Source organism: Carassius auratus, chromosome 19 (assembly GCF_003368295.1).
Source record: "Carassius auratus strain Wakin chromosome 19, ASM336829v1, whole genome shotgun sequence".
NCBI lineage: Eukaryota > Metazoa > Chordata > Actinopteri > Cypriniformes > Cyprinidae > Carassius > Carassius auratus.
The window spans coordinates 28,497,606-28,515,374 of record NC_039261.1 but is presented as its reverse complement, the minus strand read 5'-3'; the positions used below and the strand labels follow the sequence as shown (position 1 = coordinate 28,515,374).

Genomic DNA, 17,769 nt, shown 5'->3' with positions numbered 1-17,769 from the left:
TTAGAATTATTAAAATAGAAAACAGTTATACTGAGTTGTAATGATATTTTACAATATTATCGCTTAACTATTTTTAATCAAATAATTGCAGCTGTGGTTAAGCAAACGTTTGTACTATAGTGTACAGACTGATGGTAGTTTGTTTTCCCTTTCTGCAGATGTGGACGTCCCACACCCAGACGAGAAGTCCATCATCACATATGTCTCCTCTTTGTATGATGTCATGCCAAGAGTTCCTGATGTTCGTGATGGAGTCAAGGCCAATGTGAGTGCTTTGAAAGTATAAGAAGTTATACAGGTATCATGGGCCATTAAGATTTGTATTCAGTGAAATTCATTTTTTTTAATTGACGTGCACAGGAATTGGAGTTGCGCTGGCAGGAATATTATGAGCTGGTGACCATGTTACTCCAGTGGATCAGACATCACATCATCGTGTTTGAGGAACGCAAGTTCCCCTCCAGCTATGAGGAAATTGAGGTTAGTCTCATGTTCCATGGGTTTAATGATCACGCATGTGGATATTTACATGTGTAATTATTATTTGGTACAGTGATTAAAGTGTTATGAAATGTACAAAATAGCTTTGTTATTATTTTAAGTCCACAAATACATATGTTTGAAGAACTATAGAAAAAGAAAAAAGAAAGAAAAAGATTGTGATAGGACCATTTCTGCTCCTCATTTTGTTGTAGGTTCTCTGGCGTCAGTTTTTGAAGTTCAAGGAGTCTGAACTACCAGCCAAAGAGACTGACAAAAATCGCTCCAAGCTCATTTACAAGTCTTTAGAGGTAAATGTAATTTCCCACACTTAGAAATGGCCTTTTAAACAAGCATGTAGTACAGTTTGTACTAAGATTTGACTTCATGTTTGTCACCAGGGTGCTGTGCAGGAGGGTCAGATCAAGGTTCCCCCCAGCTACCACCCCATCGATGTGGAGAAGGAGTGGGGACGCCTGCATGTGGCCATTCTGGAACGAGAGAAACTGTTGCGCTCCGAGTTTGAAAGGTGAAAGAATATGTTACATTTCTTACACAATCTTTGTTTGTTTGTATAATGGCTCATTTGCATAATCTGAACTATTTACAGGGACATTTGGCAATAATAATGATATTACCATGGGTCAAAAAGCATAGAACTAATGAAGTAGATGCTGTAGTGCTCAGATTTGACCAATGTTTTGAACAAATCCTCATTTAAGTTACGTTTCAAGGAACATAAAGATCTGCAGAGTGAATTGATAATTACCAGATCTTGATAGCTCTTGAAGCTTAATTGGTAGAGCATTGCTTTAGCAAGCACAAGGTTAGGGGTCTGAATCCCATGGAACACATGTTAGGAGAAAATCGTTAGCCTGAATGCAATGTAAGTCACTTTGGATAAAAGCATTTGCTAAATGCATAAATTTAATTTAATCATTTGACTTACATTCCCCTTCAGTTTTCTATTCCAAATGCCTTACTTTAAAGATTCCAATTGTTAAAATGGCTTTTCATATTGTTATTAAATAGCACAAGCAAACAGGGCGTCCCTTTCAAAAAGATTTGTCACAAGACAGACTCACTGCTGCTCTGCAGAATGTTTATGAGTCTGATAAGTTACAGAAGCACTTCTTACCATCAATAGCTGATTCTGTGCGCCTCCGCTCTGGGAAAAGCTTCTCTGTACTGGGATTCAGCATTATTTATAAGGATTATTATTCATGGCTTTTTTGAATGACAGCCATGGACTGGAATACCTGCTCCGTGAGAGGAGGGTGTGAGTGATTCGACTGACTTTTTTTTGAATGTATTAAATGTTGAATGCCTGTGAAGTCTGAATATTGTCTAGTTTAGTTTAGCCTATGTCCAGCCATTACATTCTTAATATTCCATGGCTGTTTTGCTTGTAGTGAATTATGCTCAGTGTGTGAGAGTATTTTTGTGTCTTTATATGTAACAGACTGGAGCGTCTGCAGAGAATAGTCAGTAAGGTGCAAATGGAGTCAGGTTTATGCGAGGAACAGCTCAACCAGGTGGAAACACTGTTACAAACGGTGAGATTTATACCTATTTTATTCCTTTGTTTAAAATCCCAGTAGCTTTCAAAAAGAAAAGCCTGTAGCAAATAGGACTATAATAATATTTGCTGTTATTGCAGGACATTCGTCTGCTGAGTGCGGGAAAGCCTATCCAGCATGCATCTGAGATAGAAGGTGATCTGAACAAGGCTGAAGACATGATCCGATATCTTTTCAATGATGTGCAATTACTTAAAGATGGGCGCCATCTACAGGCAGAACAGATGTACAGGCGGTCAGTATAATATTTTACTTCATATACTAAGAAATTCAGTGAGAACTAAAACTAATCTGTAATATGAATGATTTACTCTTTGTTTATTTAATCATTTATTTGCAACTTTTTTAAATCATGAAAATTTTAATTGTTGTTGTCACCTGAATTTTTTTTTCTTTCCTTTTTTGTTTTTAAGTTAAACTATTCCAAATTTATTATTTTTTTTGCCTTGATTTGTATTGCACTATTTTTTGTAAAGCCGATTCATAATAATATCTAAGCAAGAAAACATGTATTAAATAGCAGTTAAAATGCTTAAATAACAATAATAGTATCTGTATATCTAATAATATCTTGAATAAATATTATAATCAATATCTAAGACAGCTGCTTTGAAGACAGTATGTATTAAATGGCAATTTAAAACTGCATAAACAACAATTAATATTAATTAGTGCTGTAAAATGATTAATTGCGATTAATCAAATCCAAAATAAAAGTTTTTATTTACATAATATATGTGTGTGCACTGTGTATATTTATTATGTATATATAAATACACACACATACAATATACATATTTGAAAATATTTACATATATATATACACACACACACACACACACACACACACACACACACACACACACACACACACACACACACACACACACACACATATATATATATATATATATATATATATATATATATATATATATATATATATATATATATATATATATATATATATATATATATTCTTATATTTTATATTATATATATATATATAAATTTATCTAACATGTAAACAGCATTTTTTCTTAAATATATACATATACATAATAAATGTACACCATGTACACACAGATATTATGTAAACAAAAACTTTTCTTTTGGATGTGATTAATCGCTTGACAGCACTAATAATATCCATATCTAAAAAATATCTATAATAAATGATACTGTATCTCACCGAATCTTCATAACAGCATCAGTAATGGCTCCTCTTTGTTCTTTCAGGGTGTACCGTCTCCACGAGCGTCTGGTTAACCTGCGCAGTGAGTTTAATCTGCGTCTGAAGTCAGGTGTGACGGTGTCCCAGGTGCCCATGACCCAGGTGCCCATGACGCAGATCTCCCACATGCAAACATTACAGCAGTCTCCCCAGCGCATAAGACCTGAGCTTGATGAAGTCACTCTCAAGTACATTCAGGACCTCCTGTCTTGGGTGGAGGAGAACCAGAGACGCATTGATGGGGCAGAGTGGGGCGAAGATCTGCCCTCTGTGGAGTCTCAGCTCGGTAGCCATCGTGGCCTACATCAGTCCATCGAGGAATTCAAATACAAGATTGATCGCGCGCGGGCTGATGAGGTAATTTAATGCATTGTTTTAATAGATTTATCAGTGTCCAGTTAGTCTAAAAATGAGACATTTTACACTTAGTAGTAAACTGTATGTTCCCTGAACTTTTTATAACTTTTGGTTACTGTGTCTTTAAGATTTGCATAATTCACCTCTCTTCTGATTGGTTAACTTAATTGCATGTGAACTGAGTAAGAGTAGCACTGAGTGATGGTATTTATATATTTCAAATATATTATATGTTGCATATTAAATGTTTTTTGCATATCAAATGTACTTTGTACATTTAAATAAAGCAACAATACTGTTCTCAGTAAACCATGCATGCTTTTTAAACAGTATTAATAATTCAAAGATTATGTTATATATAAGTTGAGAATGTCTGAGACTGTAGTGACTTGACTTTCATATAAAAATACAGCATCCCATAACAACATCATTTTCTTTCCTCTCAGAATCAGTTGACTCAAGTCAGTAAGGGAGCCTATCGAGAATACTTGGGCAAACTGGACCTTCAGTATGCTAAACTGCTGGTACGCTCTTAAATTTAGATACACTTTGCACTTTTGTTGAATTTTAATTATGGATTAGTAGCAAACTCATACAATAAAAAAGGCTTATGAAATAGAATTAGCCAGTTTGTTTGTTGGTGAAGTTCTGTTGATTTCCCATCTCAGAATGCTTCCAAGTCAAGGCTGCGCAGTTTAGATCAGCTGCATGCTTTCGTTGTGGCCGCCACAAAAGAGCTGATGTGGCTGAACGAGAAAGAAGACGAGGAAGTGAACTACGACTGGAGCGACCGAAACTCCAACATGACTGCCAAGAAAGATAACTATTCTGTAAGACCACCAACACATCTCAACGTGATTCGACCTGCACTACAATAGATCTGTGCTGCTATTTTAATTGCATTTGGAAACAATAGTTGATGTTTCTGTGCTATCTTGTAGGGTTTGATGCGAGATCTTGAACAGAGGGAGAAGAGAGTGAACAATGTCCAGATGACTGGAGACAAACTGCTAAAAGAAGGCCATCCTGCCAGGAAAACTGTGGAGGTACAAAACTGACAATGGATCATTTATTCTTTGTGTTTGTCCAAAGCAAAATACCAGAGTAAATGAGTCTTATAGATGTATAGTATATACCGTATTTTTCGGACTATAAGTCGCACCCAAGTATAAGTCTCATCAGTTCAAAAATACGTCATGATGAGGATAAGAACATATATAAGTCGCACCGGACTATAAGTCGCATTTATTTAGAACCAAGAACCAAGAGAAAACATTACCGACTACAGCCGCGAGAGGGCGCTCTATGCTGCTTAGTGTAGTGTACAGGAAAACTGAGCAGCATAGAGCGCCCTCTCGCGGCTGTAGTCGGTAATGTTTCTCTTGGTTCATGTCAAATTAATTTTGATAAATAAGTCGCACCTTACTATAAATCGCAGGATCAGCCAAACTATGAAAAAAAGTGTGACTTATAGTCCTGAAAATATGGTATATGTTTATTTGACTAATATTAGCATTGAATTACCATTGTGTATGAAATGTGCTATATAAATAAACTTGCCTTGCCTTGCCTAATATATACAAAAAAGTATTTTACTTATTTGTGCAGAATATTTCATATTTTCATCTATTTTAGCTTGCAAAGTTTGCCTTAAATTTTTTTGAAGTCCTGAAACTTTCTATTTCCAGGCTTCAATTATATTTTCAATCCCAGATTTTGAATGAGGACCTTTTGACTCCACTGTATATTTTAGCAGATAATTCTGTGTTTTAAGGTTTGTAATCTGTTCCTCTGTAGGCTTTCACTGCAGCTCTTCAGACTCAGTGGAGCTGGATCCTTCAGCTGTGCTGCTGCATTGAGACTCATCTGAAAGAAAACACAGCTTACTTCCAGGTACATACGTTAATAAAACTCTGTGCTTGACTTGTAGAGATTCTTGTTGACAGTTCAGAACCCATGGTTACAGACAAAACAGATCATCCGACTTAAACTGAGTTATAAGGTTCTCCTAACCAATTTTTCTGTTCTGCAGTTCTTCTCAGATGTTAAAGAGGCTGAAGAGAGGATGAAGAAGATGGAGGGCACGATGAAGAAGAAGTATGTGTGTGACCGCTCTATTACAGTCACACGGCTAGAGGATCTTCTACAGGATGCATTGGTGGGTGTTAATATGTCTGGGGTTTTACAAACCAATAAACACCTAAATATATTTAGTGCTGGGCGAATACCTATTTGAACATTCAGATTATGTTATTAGATTAGAGATCCTGTGAAACTTTTTATTCAGTAATTTCATTTTAAATGTATGCAATATATATACAAAGTTATCTCTATGACCTTCAGGAAGAAAAAGAACAGCTTAATGAATTCAAGACACACCTGGAGGGTCTCAACCGGAGAGCCAAGACCATTATCCAGCTGAAGCCGAGGAACACAGCTTACCCTGTCAAAGGCAAATTACCCATCCAGGCTGTCTGTGACTTCAAACAAATGGAGGTAAACACTTGGGCTTGTTTTGTTGCATATGCTGGTAATATAAGAAGTCGAATTAATCCTGGGGGTACAATTGAGGACACATACATTTTAATTTTTGCCTTCCTTTATCACACCAAAAAATGGTGTGAATGGAAATCACATGTATGTTTTCTATGATAAATTGCAATTAAGCATGAATATTTTAGTACAAAGGCTAAGCAGTCAGTCTCACCCAATAACTTGTCTTGCTGTTAGTCACAGAAAAAAAAATGAATCCATACTTTCTTCATTCTTTGGATCCAGATCACAGTACACAAAGGAGATGAGTGTGTCCTGGTGAACAACTCCCAACCGTACAAGTGGAAAGTGCGAAACTCCAGTGGAAACGAGGCCACAGTGCCGTCCATCTGTTTTATCATCCCTCCCACCAACAAAGAGGCCCTGGACGTCAGCTCTGGGTAACACAGTACAGACTGATATGAGAGCACAAGTCTAGTCTCATTTGACCTCCCTTGCTTTAGCTGGCAGCACATTCAAATTCCACACACTCCTTTTATCTCTGTCTTTGACTTTTGAGTCCAGATGTGTGGTTTTGTTGTGATTCATGTCAAATGTTTGCTGGATAAACCGAATCCTTCTGATCAGCCTTTGGCTTTGCCACCTTATCTTTAATTCTGTTTTGAAACTCAGGTTAGATGCCAGTCTGCAGAGGCTGATGGTCCTTTGGCAAAAGCTGCATGTAGATATGAAGAGCCTGCTGTCCTGGCAGTACCTCATGCGAGATATCCTGCTTATCAACTCCTGGAATTTAATCATGGTAACTTGCACACATACACACACACACACACACACACACCCCTTTTTGGTATTCAGAAACTTAGTACAAAGTCTTAGTACAAAATACTACAACTAATATGCACCAATTTATGCAATGATGTAAATAATTATAATAAATGGCTGTTACAAAATGCCATTATATACTTAAAAAAATAGACATTGTGATATCATTATGTAAAGTATGTAAAAAATAATTTGCTTCAGCAAGGATACATTACATTACATAAAAATAAAGACATTTGTTAATGTCTACTTAAAAATGATGAACCAAATATTTAACAAGAATAATATTAAGCAGCACTTAACATATAATAGGAACAATATGAAATATTCCTTTAGCACTGGCATATTACAATGATATTTGAAAGTTCATGTGACACTAATGGCTTCTAAGAATCAGAATCAGAATGATAAAATACATTTTAAAATATATTCAAGTAGAAAATAGTTATTTTGAATTTTCATGATATTTCACAATATTAGATTTTGCTGTATTTTAATCCAATTAATGCAGCCTTGGTGAGCATAAGATAACATTCACATCTCTTACTGAATGATAGTTAACTTTGAGCATGCACAATTCAGTATTCAGTATCTGCCAATATATTTCGATTGCAATGATAAATACAATTCAGCAAGTAATAAAATAATATTGGCTGATAACTCTAAAATAAAATAATTTTGTTAAATAACATTGTAAATATTATTATTTCATTACATGCATTGCAGTGAAATGATCTGAAATGATCTGAAATGATCTAATTGATCTAAAAAGCACATATAAATGTACTCATGAATATTAATTAGCTGACACAATCTGTTCTCTATTTTTATGTAGTTTAAGACTTTGAGAGTTGAGGAATATCGACTGACCCTGAAGAACCTGGAGGAGCACTATCAGACCTTCCTGCGTGACAGTCAGGATTCTGAGCTCTTCGGTGCTGACGATCGCTTGCAAGCAGAAAACAGTTACAGCAAAGCCACTCAACACTATGATAACTTGCTTCGCTCTGTTGAACAAGGTAGGTGTCAGGTTAGGGTGGCGGGTTTGTTCAGATGTATAGAAATCACTTTTCAATTCAATTTCACTGTTCATCAAGTGAATGAGATTGCACACAGACAAAGCCGTCTTGGCCCCAGGAACAACCCTGTTTTAACGTGTAGCCCTGAACACAGCTGCAGATTTTTCTGCATGCTTGATGCAAAACAAAGACATTATGAAATTTCAAGAGCTTTGCCTCTTCTCCTGGATTAATAGTTTTTATGACAGCACAGTTTAAAAATTCTGGATAGAGCCACCTCCCATTATGACTGCAAGACTTATTTTTCAGAACCTGTTATCATCCAAAAGGGAAGTGTACCAGGTAATGATCACAGTGTGGATTTAATTATTAATAAACAGCAAATGATTTGTGCATTTTGCCTCCTTCCCCTTTGACTTCAATGTGTTGCTAATGGAGCAGTGTCTTACTGTTTCGAAGCATGTCTTTAATTAGTTTTTTCACTTGTGCGATGTCATATTACAGAGATTTCTTCACTATTTTACATTTTAAAATGTTTTAGAATCAGAATCAGAATCAGAAAGAGCTTTATTGCCAATTATGTTTGCGTATACAAGGAATTTGTTTTAGTGACATAAGCTTCCAGTACACAGAGACACCAACACACAGACAAAAAAAAAAAAATGTAGTCAAATAAATAAGTGTATAAACAATTGTGCTATAAATGATAATGGGATAGGATTGAAAAAGATGCAGGGATGTACTAGGATGGAGGGGTAACAAATAAATATAGGGATGTTGCACTTTTGTTTGCATAAGCATAAGTGGGGAACATTTAACTGTAGTGTATGTACTTAAAAGGAAAGTAAAAAGGAAAAGCAAAGGAACTGATTTACTTTAAACAATTAGACATTCTCTCTACACAAGCACTTGAATGCAAATGCTTCTAACTATGTCAGCTTGATTTCATGTGAAAATATACATTACTGTTTAAAGGCTTGGGGTTAAGAAATTTATATTTTTATTCAGAAAAGGATGCATTAAATTGGTCAAAATTCACAGAAAATACATTTATAATGGTTTCTGTTTCAAATAAACATTTGAACATTTCATTCAACAAAGAATCCTGAAAAAAAAAAAAAATGGATTCACAGTTTTCACGAAGATTACCTATACACCCATAAAAGACTTTATTATTATTTTATTTATTTTTTTAAAGAATAATTTTTGGCATGCACATCTGTTTTTAAGTAGCATATTTTTTACACTATAGATAATAAGAAGAAATTATTTACTGAGTACTAAAGCAGCTTTATTATAATGATTTCTAAGGGATTGTGTGACACTGAAGACTGAACACTTGAATAAATATGCATATATATTTAAATATATTAAAATCAGAACCAGTAAAGGTGTTCTTGTTAAAGTATTGTTAACCACTTACTATATGGTTGGTTAAGAATTAGGGTTTGGCTATAGTTATTTGCATGTAATTATGCTTAATTAACTGTTATTATAATAGTACAGTAAGTACCATGGACTGTATAAAAACAAGGACGTAGTGTTCATGACATCACCCATAGGTTTCCGAAGAGCGTTTTTGAAGCCAAAAGTTGGCAGAGGCGGCTGTCAACATCTTGGCTTCTTGGATAATTGAAAATGGGCAAAAAGGCGGGAGCTGGTTGTTGAAACCACGCCCACCTAGCTCGATGGCAGTGACGGCAGCGTCAACCCACCTGTCACTCAAGTAGCCGCGCCATTAATTATGCAGAAATGTAAGACTTAATCTAATTTAATGAGTTATATAAAAAAATCACCCCCTCACAGTTGTCATGAAGGCAAAAATTAGCTATATAGACCAAATAATTTTTTGAAGCAGGCTGTAAACAGGTTTATTTTATTTTATTTTAGCCGTAAATTTGGCCATTTTAACATTGGTAGTCTATGGGATTGACTCCCTTTTGCAGCAAGCCTCTAGCGGCCAGTTGACGAATTACAGTTTAAGTCACTTCCGTATGGGCTTCATGAGAGAGAGAGCGGGAGGTTGCCTTAAAATAAAGTTTTACCACAATTACTTTGAATTGTAACAATATTTCACAGTATTACTGTTTGTACTGTATTTTTGGTCAAATGAATAAAACCTTGGTGAGAGTTCTTCCAAAATTTTTTATAAATGTTAACAGTTCTTACTGACCCCAAACATTTGAACAGTAGTGTAGATACAACATAAATCTAATGTGTCTGAGGAGACATTGCTAGAAATCTGTGTGTGGTTTTGATTTTGAATTGCATGTTGAGATCAGAGTTTGAGCAGTTTTAACATAAAGTGTTTTAATTATTCAGGTGAACAGGATGAGTCAGTGTGTAAGAGTTACATCACCCAGATCAAGGACCTGAGACTGAGATTAGAGGGCTGTGAGAGCCGCACTGTGAACCGCCTCAGACAGCTGGTGGACAAGGAGCCTCTCAAAGCCTGTGCACAGAGAGCCACTGAACAAAAGGTCTGCAGAAGCACTGCATCTTTTTGAGCTTGATGCCATTGAATTTACTGTTTCTGGATGAAGAAATACCTTTAAATGCATCTTACATGAAGACCCTGCACATGTCAGCTTCAGTCATTAAAATGTTTATAATCTCCATATATATTATTTCATTCCTTAAATATATTTGTGTATTCTCACTTCGTTCTACAGAAAGTGCAGGCTGAGTTGGAGGGTATAAAGAAAGACCTGGATAAGATGGTGGACAAGAGTGAAGTGGTGCTGGCCACATCCCAGCAGTCCAGTTCTGCCCCTGTCCTGCGCTCAGAAATAGACATTACTCAGAAAAAGATGGAGCATGTCTACAGTCTCTCCTCTGTGTATCTCGACAAGTAAGACTTAAGTCTTACCTTCTTCTTTTTTTAAATTTTATTTATTATATATTTTTTTGTAATATATGCAGTACATTTCCAATCAAATTTTGGGGGTATGTACATTTATTAAGCCCTGGTTTCACAGACAGGGTTTAAACTAAAAAGCATTAGGCCATCGTTCAATTAGGACATTGAAGTAATTTTTATGAACGTTCCTTAGAGACAACATTACTGGTGTGAATCTTGAGCACTGACATGTTTTAGGATTAATCAGTGCAAGTTTCTATCAGCTGAAACGGCTCAGGTTTACATTTTAGTCTGTTTTTGAATGATGCTTACCAAGGCATTGCATCTATTTGAGCAACAATACAGTAAAAACAGTAATCTTATGGAATCATTACAATTTAAAATAGCTGTTTTCTATTTGAATATATTTTAAAATGCAATGTATTCCTGTGCTGAAAATCCTGAAGCTGAACTTTCAGCACCCATTACTTCAGTCTTCAGTGTCACAAAATGTTGATTTGTTGGTCACCATTTTGTCCTTTCAATATAAAATAAAGCTGATTCTATTTTTCGTCCATAAAGGCTTAAGACCATTGACATGGTAATCCGCAGCACACAGGGAGCTGAAGACATTCTCAACAAGTGCGAAAACCAACTGCGTGATGTAAACAAAATTCCTGTTAATGAGAAAGACGCTGAGGCCAACCAAACACAGCTCCAGGTGCATTGTCTCTCACACAAAACACTAATTTTGCATGAAATAATAGTGGTTACCTGTGTGAACATCAAGACATCACACATGACATCACAGACATGTTCATGTTTTCATCTTCTTTCTTGACCCTAGAAACTGCGCACAGAAGCAGAGGGCAAGCAGTCCACGTTTGACCGTCTGGAAGAGGAGCTTCAGAGGGCTACGGCGGTGAACGACCGGATGTCTCAGCTGCACAGTGAGCGGGACATAGAGCTGGAGCACTACAGGCAGCTGGTGGGCAACCTGAAGGACCGCTGGCAGGCTGTGTTTGCTCAGATTGAGCTAAGGCAGCGAGAACTTGACCTTCTAAGTCGGCAGATGCAGGCCTACCGACAGAGCTATGACTGGCTCATCCGCTGGATAGCAGATGCCAAACAAAGGCAGGACAAGCTTCATGCTGTGCCTATAAGTGACAGCAAAGCCCTTCAAGAACAGCTGAACCAGGAGAGGGTATCTATATATATCTACAAAGTTTTAATTAAATTATGATTCTCAATGCTTTATATAACGAATGTCCACTAATATTTATCTTATAGATAAAATCATGTAGGTGATCTTTTAATTAACGTCATGTCCATCCACTTTACAGAAACTGCTTGAGGAAATAGAGAAGAACAAGGACAAGGTGGATGAATGCCAGAAATATGCTAAAGCATACATCGATGCCATAAAGGTGTGTGTGCATGTTGCTGCATGTATGTTTTATGATTTATGAGTAGCATTCTGACTGAAGGTTCTCATGCAGGATTATGAGCTTCAGTTGGTGACTTATAAAGCTTTGGTGGAGCCCATTGCTTCTCCTTTGAAGAAGACCAAAATGGAGTCTGTGTCTGATGACATCATCCAAGAGGTACCTTTTGACCTGACAGCCATCCATTTGTGAATCTCATTCTGATAAATGTATTAATTAAACGTACTGTATGAGAAAATGAAAGTGTTAAACTTTTTTTGTTTCTTGATTGTATTTCATATATGACATGCTAAGTAACTTTTAAACCATCTTTCAGTATGTGACCCTGAGAACACGCTACATTGAGCTGATGACCCTTTCAAGTCAGTATATTAAATTCATTATTGAGACACAGCGCCGTCTAGGGGATGATGAGGTAAGTGTCAAATATGTACTCTAGCACTAACTGTAACTCACTAACTTAACAGTGTAGTTCAAAATATTCATGTATGGACATAAGAAATTATTTCACTATACTATCCATATGAGACACAGTTACATTTGTAATTAAATTATTTAAGAGTGACACAATACTGAATTTGCTATTGTTGGCCATGTGCTAGAGGTAAATGTTATTAAAACAAAAAATGTAACGGTATCGAGGTGCTCACCTAGGTCTTCAGTAATGTTAATGCTAGTGGTGCAGCACATCGCATCTCTTTCACTATGTATGTCTCTCATGATCTGTTTACTACTATGGAGGTTGTTAAATATCTCTTCCATTATAGTGAGCTCTCAGTTAGTATTGGTATCGTTTAGCCTGAAGGAAAATTAAAATGTTCCATCATCCAGAAAAATACAAGTTAATGCATGGTGCAACATGTTCTCTAGTTTAATTTCCTGTTGGATTCCGTCTGTTGCTTTTGGAAATAGAAAGCAGCATTCTTACCCATCATTCCTTTGTGCTCTGATTGTTGATTTTCCCTCAGAGTATGCTTCACCCCTTCTTGTAATTGTTTTCTTGTTTTTTGTTTTTTTGTTTCCATTTTCCTTTCTAACCTTTATTTTCTTTTTGCTTCTTGAAACTGCTTGCCAAGTGCTTTATCATGATGAATGTTTGTCATGTTTGGGCACTAAAAAGGTAATTTGTCCACAAAATGCATGTTCATCCTTATCCAATCCCCCTGTTAATTACATTTGCTTTATTTAGAAATTCACACAAATATTAAATAATATATGCATATTATTGGATTGGTCAAAAATCTACAATGTTTGGTATTCATCAGACCCATTTTGTTCTTTTTCCCCCCTTATGGTGTCATTGTTTCTTTGCTGCATCACTAAGCTATTCTGTTGTATGCATTAGAAAACCTTAAATGCACATTTTCAAATACTTCTTGCTTCAGTGACCCTCTACAGTAAAGTAAAAAAAAAAAAAAAAAAAATGTTAAAATGCTAAATTTCCATATTTGGCATCTTTGATCCAAGAGTTCACCTTCTGTAAACCTTTTATATAAAAAAAATTAAAATCACAACTCTTCTTTGCTCAAAATCTCGAGATAGGATTTTTAATGTGCGAACAACTGTTTTTATGTAGCTAAAAAGCCATATCCAGTAGTAACACCTCATTAGCATGAAGCCATTCAGTATTAATGCCATTCAGTATTCCAGTTGTAATGTTTTGTCAAGTGATTGTGTCTCATTTTGTGTACCATACATTGTGACTTTGTATTATTCTTCATAAATGTTCTGCAACTACACAAGTTGTAGTATAACTATTTAGCTTAACTACCTTTTACTTTTTTCATGTACTTACATTTACATGTACTTACACGCGTCTGTAATATCTAACTCTTAAATGCTTACCTTTGTCCCTATTTCCCTGACTACTAATACAGAAAGTCGCTGAAAGACTAAAGGAGGAAGAGAGAAAAAAGCTGGCTGAAATGCAGGCCGAACTAGAAAAGCAAAGAAAGTTAGCTGAATCTCAGGAAAAGGCAATTGTTAAAGCAGAACAAGAGGCAAATGAGCTGAAGACAAAAATGAAAGACGAAGTGAGCAGACGACAGGATGTCGCTGTTGATGCTGAAAAACAGAAGCACAATATCCAACGAGAGCTTCAGGAGCTCAAAAGCATTTCAGAGCAGGAAATCAAGTCTAAGACTCAACAGGTAGAGGAAGCGCTCCAAAGCCGCACAAGAATTGAAGAAGAAATCCGTATAATCCGGCTTCAGCTGGAGACGACGATGAAACAAAAAAATACTGCTGAAGCAGAACTCCAGCAGCTCAGGGACAAAGCAGTAGATGCTGACAAACTTCAAAAGGCAGCACAGGATGAGGCAGAGAAGCTTCGGAAACAAGTTGCTGAAGAGACTCAGAAGAAACGCAAGGCAGAGGAGGAGCTTAAACTGAAATCAAAGGCCGAAAAGGAGGCTTCCAAAGAGAAGAGGAAGGCCCTTGAGGATCTCGAGAAGTTCAAGCTCCAAGCTGAGGAAGCTGAGAGGCACCTGAAGCAAGCAGAGTTGGAAAAGCAGCGACAGATTCAAGTGGTAGAGGAGGTGGCTAAGAAGACCGCAGCCACCCAGCTTGAGAGTAAACAATTGACATTAACAGCAAAACTGGAGGAGTCACTCAAACATGAGCAGGTAATGGTCATTCAACTGCAGGAAGAGGCAGAACATCTCAAAAAGCAGCAAGCTGAAGCGAATAAGGCGAGAGAGCAGGCAGAGAAGGAGCTAGAGACATGGAGACAGAAGGCTAATGAAGCCCTCCGGCTCCGGCTCCAGGCAGAGGAAGAGGCCAGTAAAAAAACTGCAGCTCAGGAGGAGGCAGAGAAACAGAAGGAGGAGGCCAAACGGGAGGCGAAGAAGAGAGCAAAAGCTGAGGAGGCTGCCCTTAAACAGAAAGAAACTGCCGAAAAGGAACTGGAGAATCAAAGAAAGATGGCTGAAGAAACGGCTAAACAGAAGCTTGCCGCAGAGCAAGAGCTTATTCGGTTAAGAGCAGATTTTGAGCATGCTGAACAACAGAGGACTGTCTTGGATGATGAGCTCCAGCGTCTCAAAAATGATGTTAATGCTGCTGTTAAACAGAAGAAAGAGCTGGAGGAGGAACTGGTCAAGGTTAGGAAGGAGATGGAAGTTTTGTTGCAGATGAAATCCAAAGCTGAGAAAGAGTCTATGTCAACTACTGAAAAGAGCAAACAACTACTTGAATCTGAGGCCGCCAAGATGAAGGAACTGGCTGAGGAGGCGACTAAATTGAGGTTGGTTGCAGAAGAGGCAAAGAAACAGAGGCAGATTGCAGAAGAAGAAGCTGCAAACCAAAGAGTAGAGGCTGAGAAGATCCTCAAAGAAAAGTTAGCAGCTATCAATGAAGCCACCCGTCTAAAAACTGAAGCTGAGATCGCTTTGAAAGAAAAGGAGGCTGAAAATGACCGTCTAAAGAGAAAAGCCGAAGACGAGGCCTACCAGAGGAAAGTTCTTGAAGATCAAGCATCCCACCATAAGCAAGAGATCGAAGAAAAGATTGATCAGTTAAAGAAGTCCTCAGACACTGAGCTTGACAGGCAAAAGAAAATCGTAGAAGAAACTTTGAAACAGAGGAAAGTGGTGGAGGAGGAAATCCACATTCTCAAACTCAATTTCGAAAAGGCTTCAACTGGCAAACGGGACCTTGAACTTGAACTTAACAAACTGAAGGGTATTGCAGATGAGACACAAAAGAGCAAAGCAAAGGCAGAGGAAGAGGCAGAGAAATTCAGAAAACTTGCTTTGGAAGAAGAGAAAAAAAGGAAACAGGCAGAGGCCAAGGTAAAAGAAATCCAAGCTGCAGAAGAAGAGGCAGCAAGGCAACACAAAGCAGCTCAAGAGGAGGTTGAGCGGCTTATAAAGTTAGCAGAGGATGCCAAAAAGCAGAGGGAGCTTGCAGAGAAAGAAGCAGAGAAACAGGTCATTTTAGTTAAAGAGGCTGCACAAAAGTGCTCTGCTGCTGAACAGAAAGCCCAAGATGTTCTTCTCCAGCAAAACAAAGACACCATGGATCAGGATAAACTCAAGGGAGAGTTTGAAAAAGCAAAGAAACTGGCGCGAGATGCAGAAAAGGCTAAAGACAAGGCTGAAAAAGAGGCTACCCTGTTGCAGAAGAAAGCAGAGGAAGCAGAGCGTCAGAAGCAGGCAGCTGAGGCTGAAGCTGCCAAACAGGCAAAAGCCCAGGAAGATGCTGAAAAAATGAGAAAGGAAGCTGAGGCAGAAGCTTCCAGACGGGCTGAAGCAGAAGCTGCTGCTTTAAAACAAAAACAAGAGGCTGATGCTGAAATGGCTAAGTACAAAAAGCTTGCAGAAAAGACCCTGAAGCAAAAGTCTTCAGTTGAGGAGGAGTTAGTTAAGGTTAAAGTGCAACTTGATGAGACGGACAAACAGAAATCCATCCTTGATGATGAACTTAAGCGATTTAAACAAGAGGTCAGTGATGCTATTAAGCAGAAGGCTCAAGTAGATGATGAGCTCTCTAAGGTCAAGATTCAGATGGAGGACTTACTTAAACTGAAACTGAAAATTGAAAAGGAAAACCAAGAGCTAATGAAGAAAGATAAGGACAACACAAAGAAACTTCTCGAGGAAGAGGCAGAGAACATGAAAAAATTGGCCGAGGAGGCAGCACGGCTCAACATTGAGGCTCAGGAAGCTGCCAGATTACGACAAATTGCAGAGTCTGATCTTGCAAAACAGAGGGAACTGGCTGATAAGATGCTGGAAGAGAAAAAACAGGCCATTCAGGAGGCAAAAAAATTAAAGGCAGAAGCTGAAAAGCTCCAGAAACAGAAAGATCAGGCACAGGTAGAGGCTCAAAAGCTAATGGAGGCCAAAAGGGAGATGCAGGAGCGTCTGGAGCAGGAGACTGAAGGTTTCCAGAAATCCCTAGAGGCTGAACGCAAGCGGCAATTAGAGATTACCGCAGACGCTGAAAAACTGAAGATCAAAGTGGCACAGCTAAGTGATGCTCAATCAAAAGCAGAGGAGGAAGCCAAAAAATTCAAGAAACAAGCAGATGAAATCAAATCCCGCCTACTAGAGACGGAAAAAGAGACTTCAGAAGAACATACTGTTGTTAAGAAACTTGAAGTACAAAGGCTGCAGAGCAAAAAAGAAGCTGATGATCTGCATAAAGCAATTGCAGAGCTTGAGAAAGAAAAAGAAAAACTGAAAAAAGAGGCTGCTGACTTACAAAAACAATCAAAAGAGGTATTGTTATATGTTGTAGTACTGTGGCCTAGTGTTTTACATATTACACTTAAACCCCTTAATTAACAATTAACAGTTTTCATACAACTTCTTAAACTTTGTTCAAGTAAATTGCATGTTGCCAATTACAGTAGTAAAAAAACCTGCAATTGTCATGAACAAAGATGCTCTGGTCCCTTTTATATTACAGTGTCCATGATACAGTATAAATAATTAACGTATTTTCCCGACTATAAGTTTCATAGTTTTTTTTCATACGTTTTTTTATAGTTTGGCTG

The 17,769-nt window shown here is 37.4% G+C and overlaps 1 protein-coding gene across 23 annotated transcripts in view; it reads left to right on the top strand.

Moving 5' to 3' along the window:
• Positions 1 to 17,769, top strand: part of pleca (plectin a) — a 90,412-nt gene that overhangs the window by 63,750 nt on the left and 8,893 nt on the right. For 18 of the 23 annotated variants that reach the window (XM_026290000.1, XM_026289997.1, XM_026289999.1 and 15 more), the window contains 25 exons: positions 159 to 265; positions 361 to 480; positions 696 to 791; positions 882 to 1,009; positions 1,943 to 2,036; positions 2,141 to 2,295; positions 3,300 to 3,651; positions 4,098 to 4,175; positions 4,320 to 4,481; positions 4,593 to 4,697; positions 5,449 to 5,544; positions 5,684 to 5,809; positions 5,995 to 6,147; positions 6,430 to 6,584; positions 6,817 to 6,943; positions 7,802 to 7,985; positions 8,295 to 8,327; positions 10,308 to 10,465; positions 10,658 to 10,836; positions 11,407 to 11,545; positions 11,672 to 12,028; positions 12,168 to 12,251; positions 12,324 to 12,428; positions 12,586 to 12,684; positions 14,147 to 17,491. In XM_026290000.1, the coding sequence (XP_026145785.1) occupies positions 159 to 265; positions 361 to 480; positions 696 to 791; positions 882 to 1,009; positions 1,943 to 2,036; positions 2,141 to 2,295; positions 3,300 to 3,651; positions 4,098 to 4,175; positions 4,320 to 4,481; positions 4,593 to 4,697; positions 5,449 to 5,544; positions 5,684 to 5,809; positions 5,995 to 6,147; positions 6,430 to 6,584; positions 6,817 to 6,943; positions 7,802 to 7,985; positions 8,295 to 8,327; positions 10,308 to 10,465; positions 10,658 to 10,836; positions 11,407 to 11,545; positions 11,672 to 12,028; positions 12,168 to 12,251; positions 12,324 to 12,428; positions 12,586 to 12,684; positions 14,147 to 17,491 (6,737 nt within the window). The remainder of the gene's footprint in view (positions 1 to 158; positions 266 to 360; positions 481 to 695; positions 792 to 881; positions 1,010 to 1,942; positions 2,037 to 2,140; positions 2,296 to 3,299; positions 3,652 to 4,097; positions 4,176 to 4,319; positions 4,482 to 4,592; positions 4,698 to 5,448; positions 5,545 to 5,683; positions 5,810 to 5,994; positions 6,148 to 6,429; positions 6,585 to 6,816; positions 6,944 to 7,801; positions 7,986 to 8,294; positions 8,328 to 10,307; positions 10,466 to 10,657; positions 10,837 to 11,406; positions 11,546 to 11,671; positions 12,029 to 12,167; positions 12,252 to 12,323; positions 12,429 to 12,585; positions 12,685 to 14,146; positions 17,492 to 17,769) is intronic. The other 5 variants (XM_026290002.1, XM_026290001.1, XM_026289998.1 and 2 more) reach the window with 1 other exon arrangement.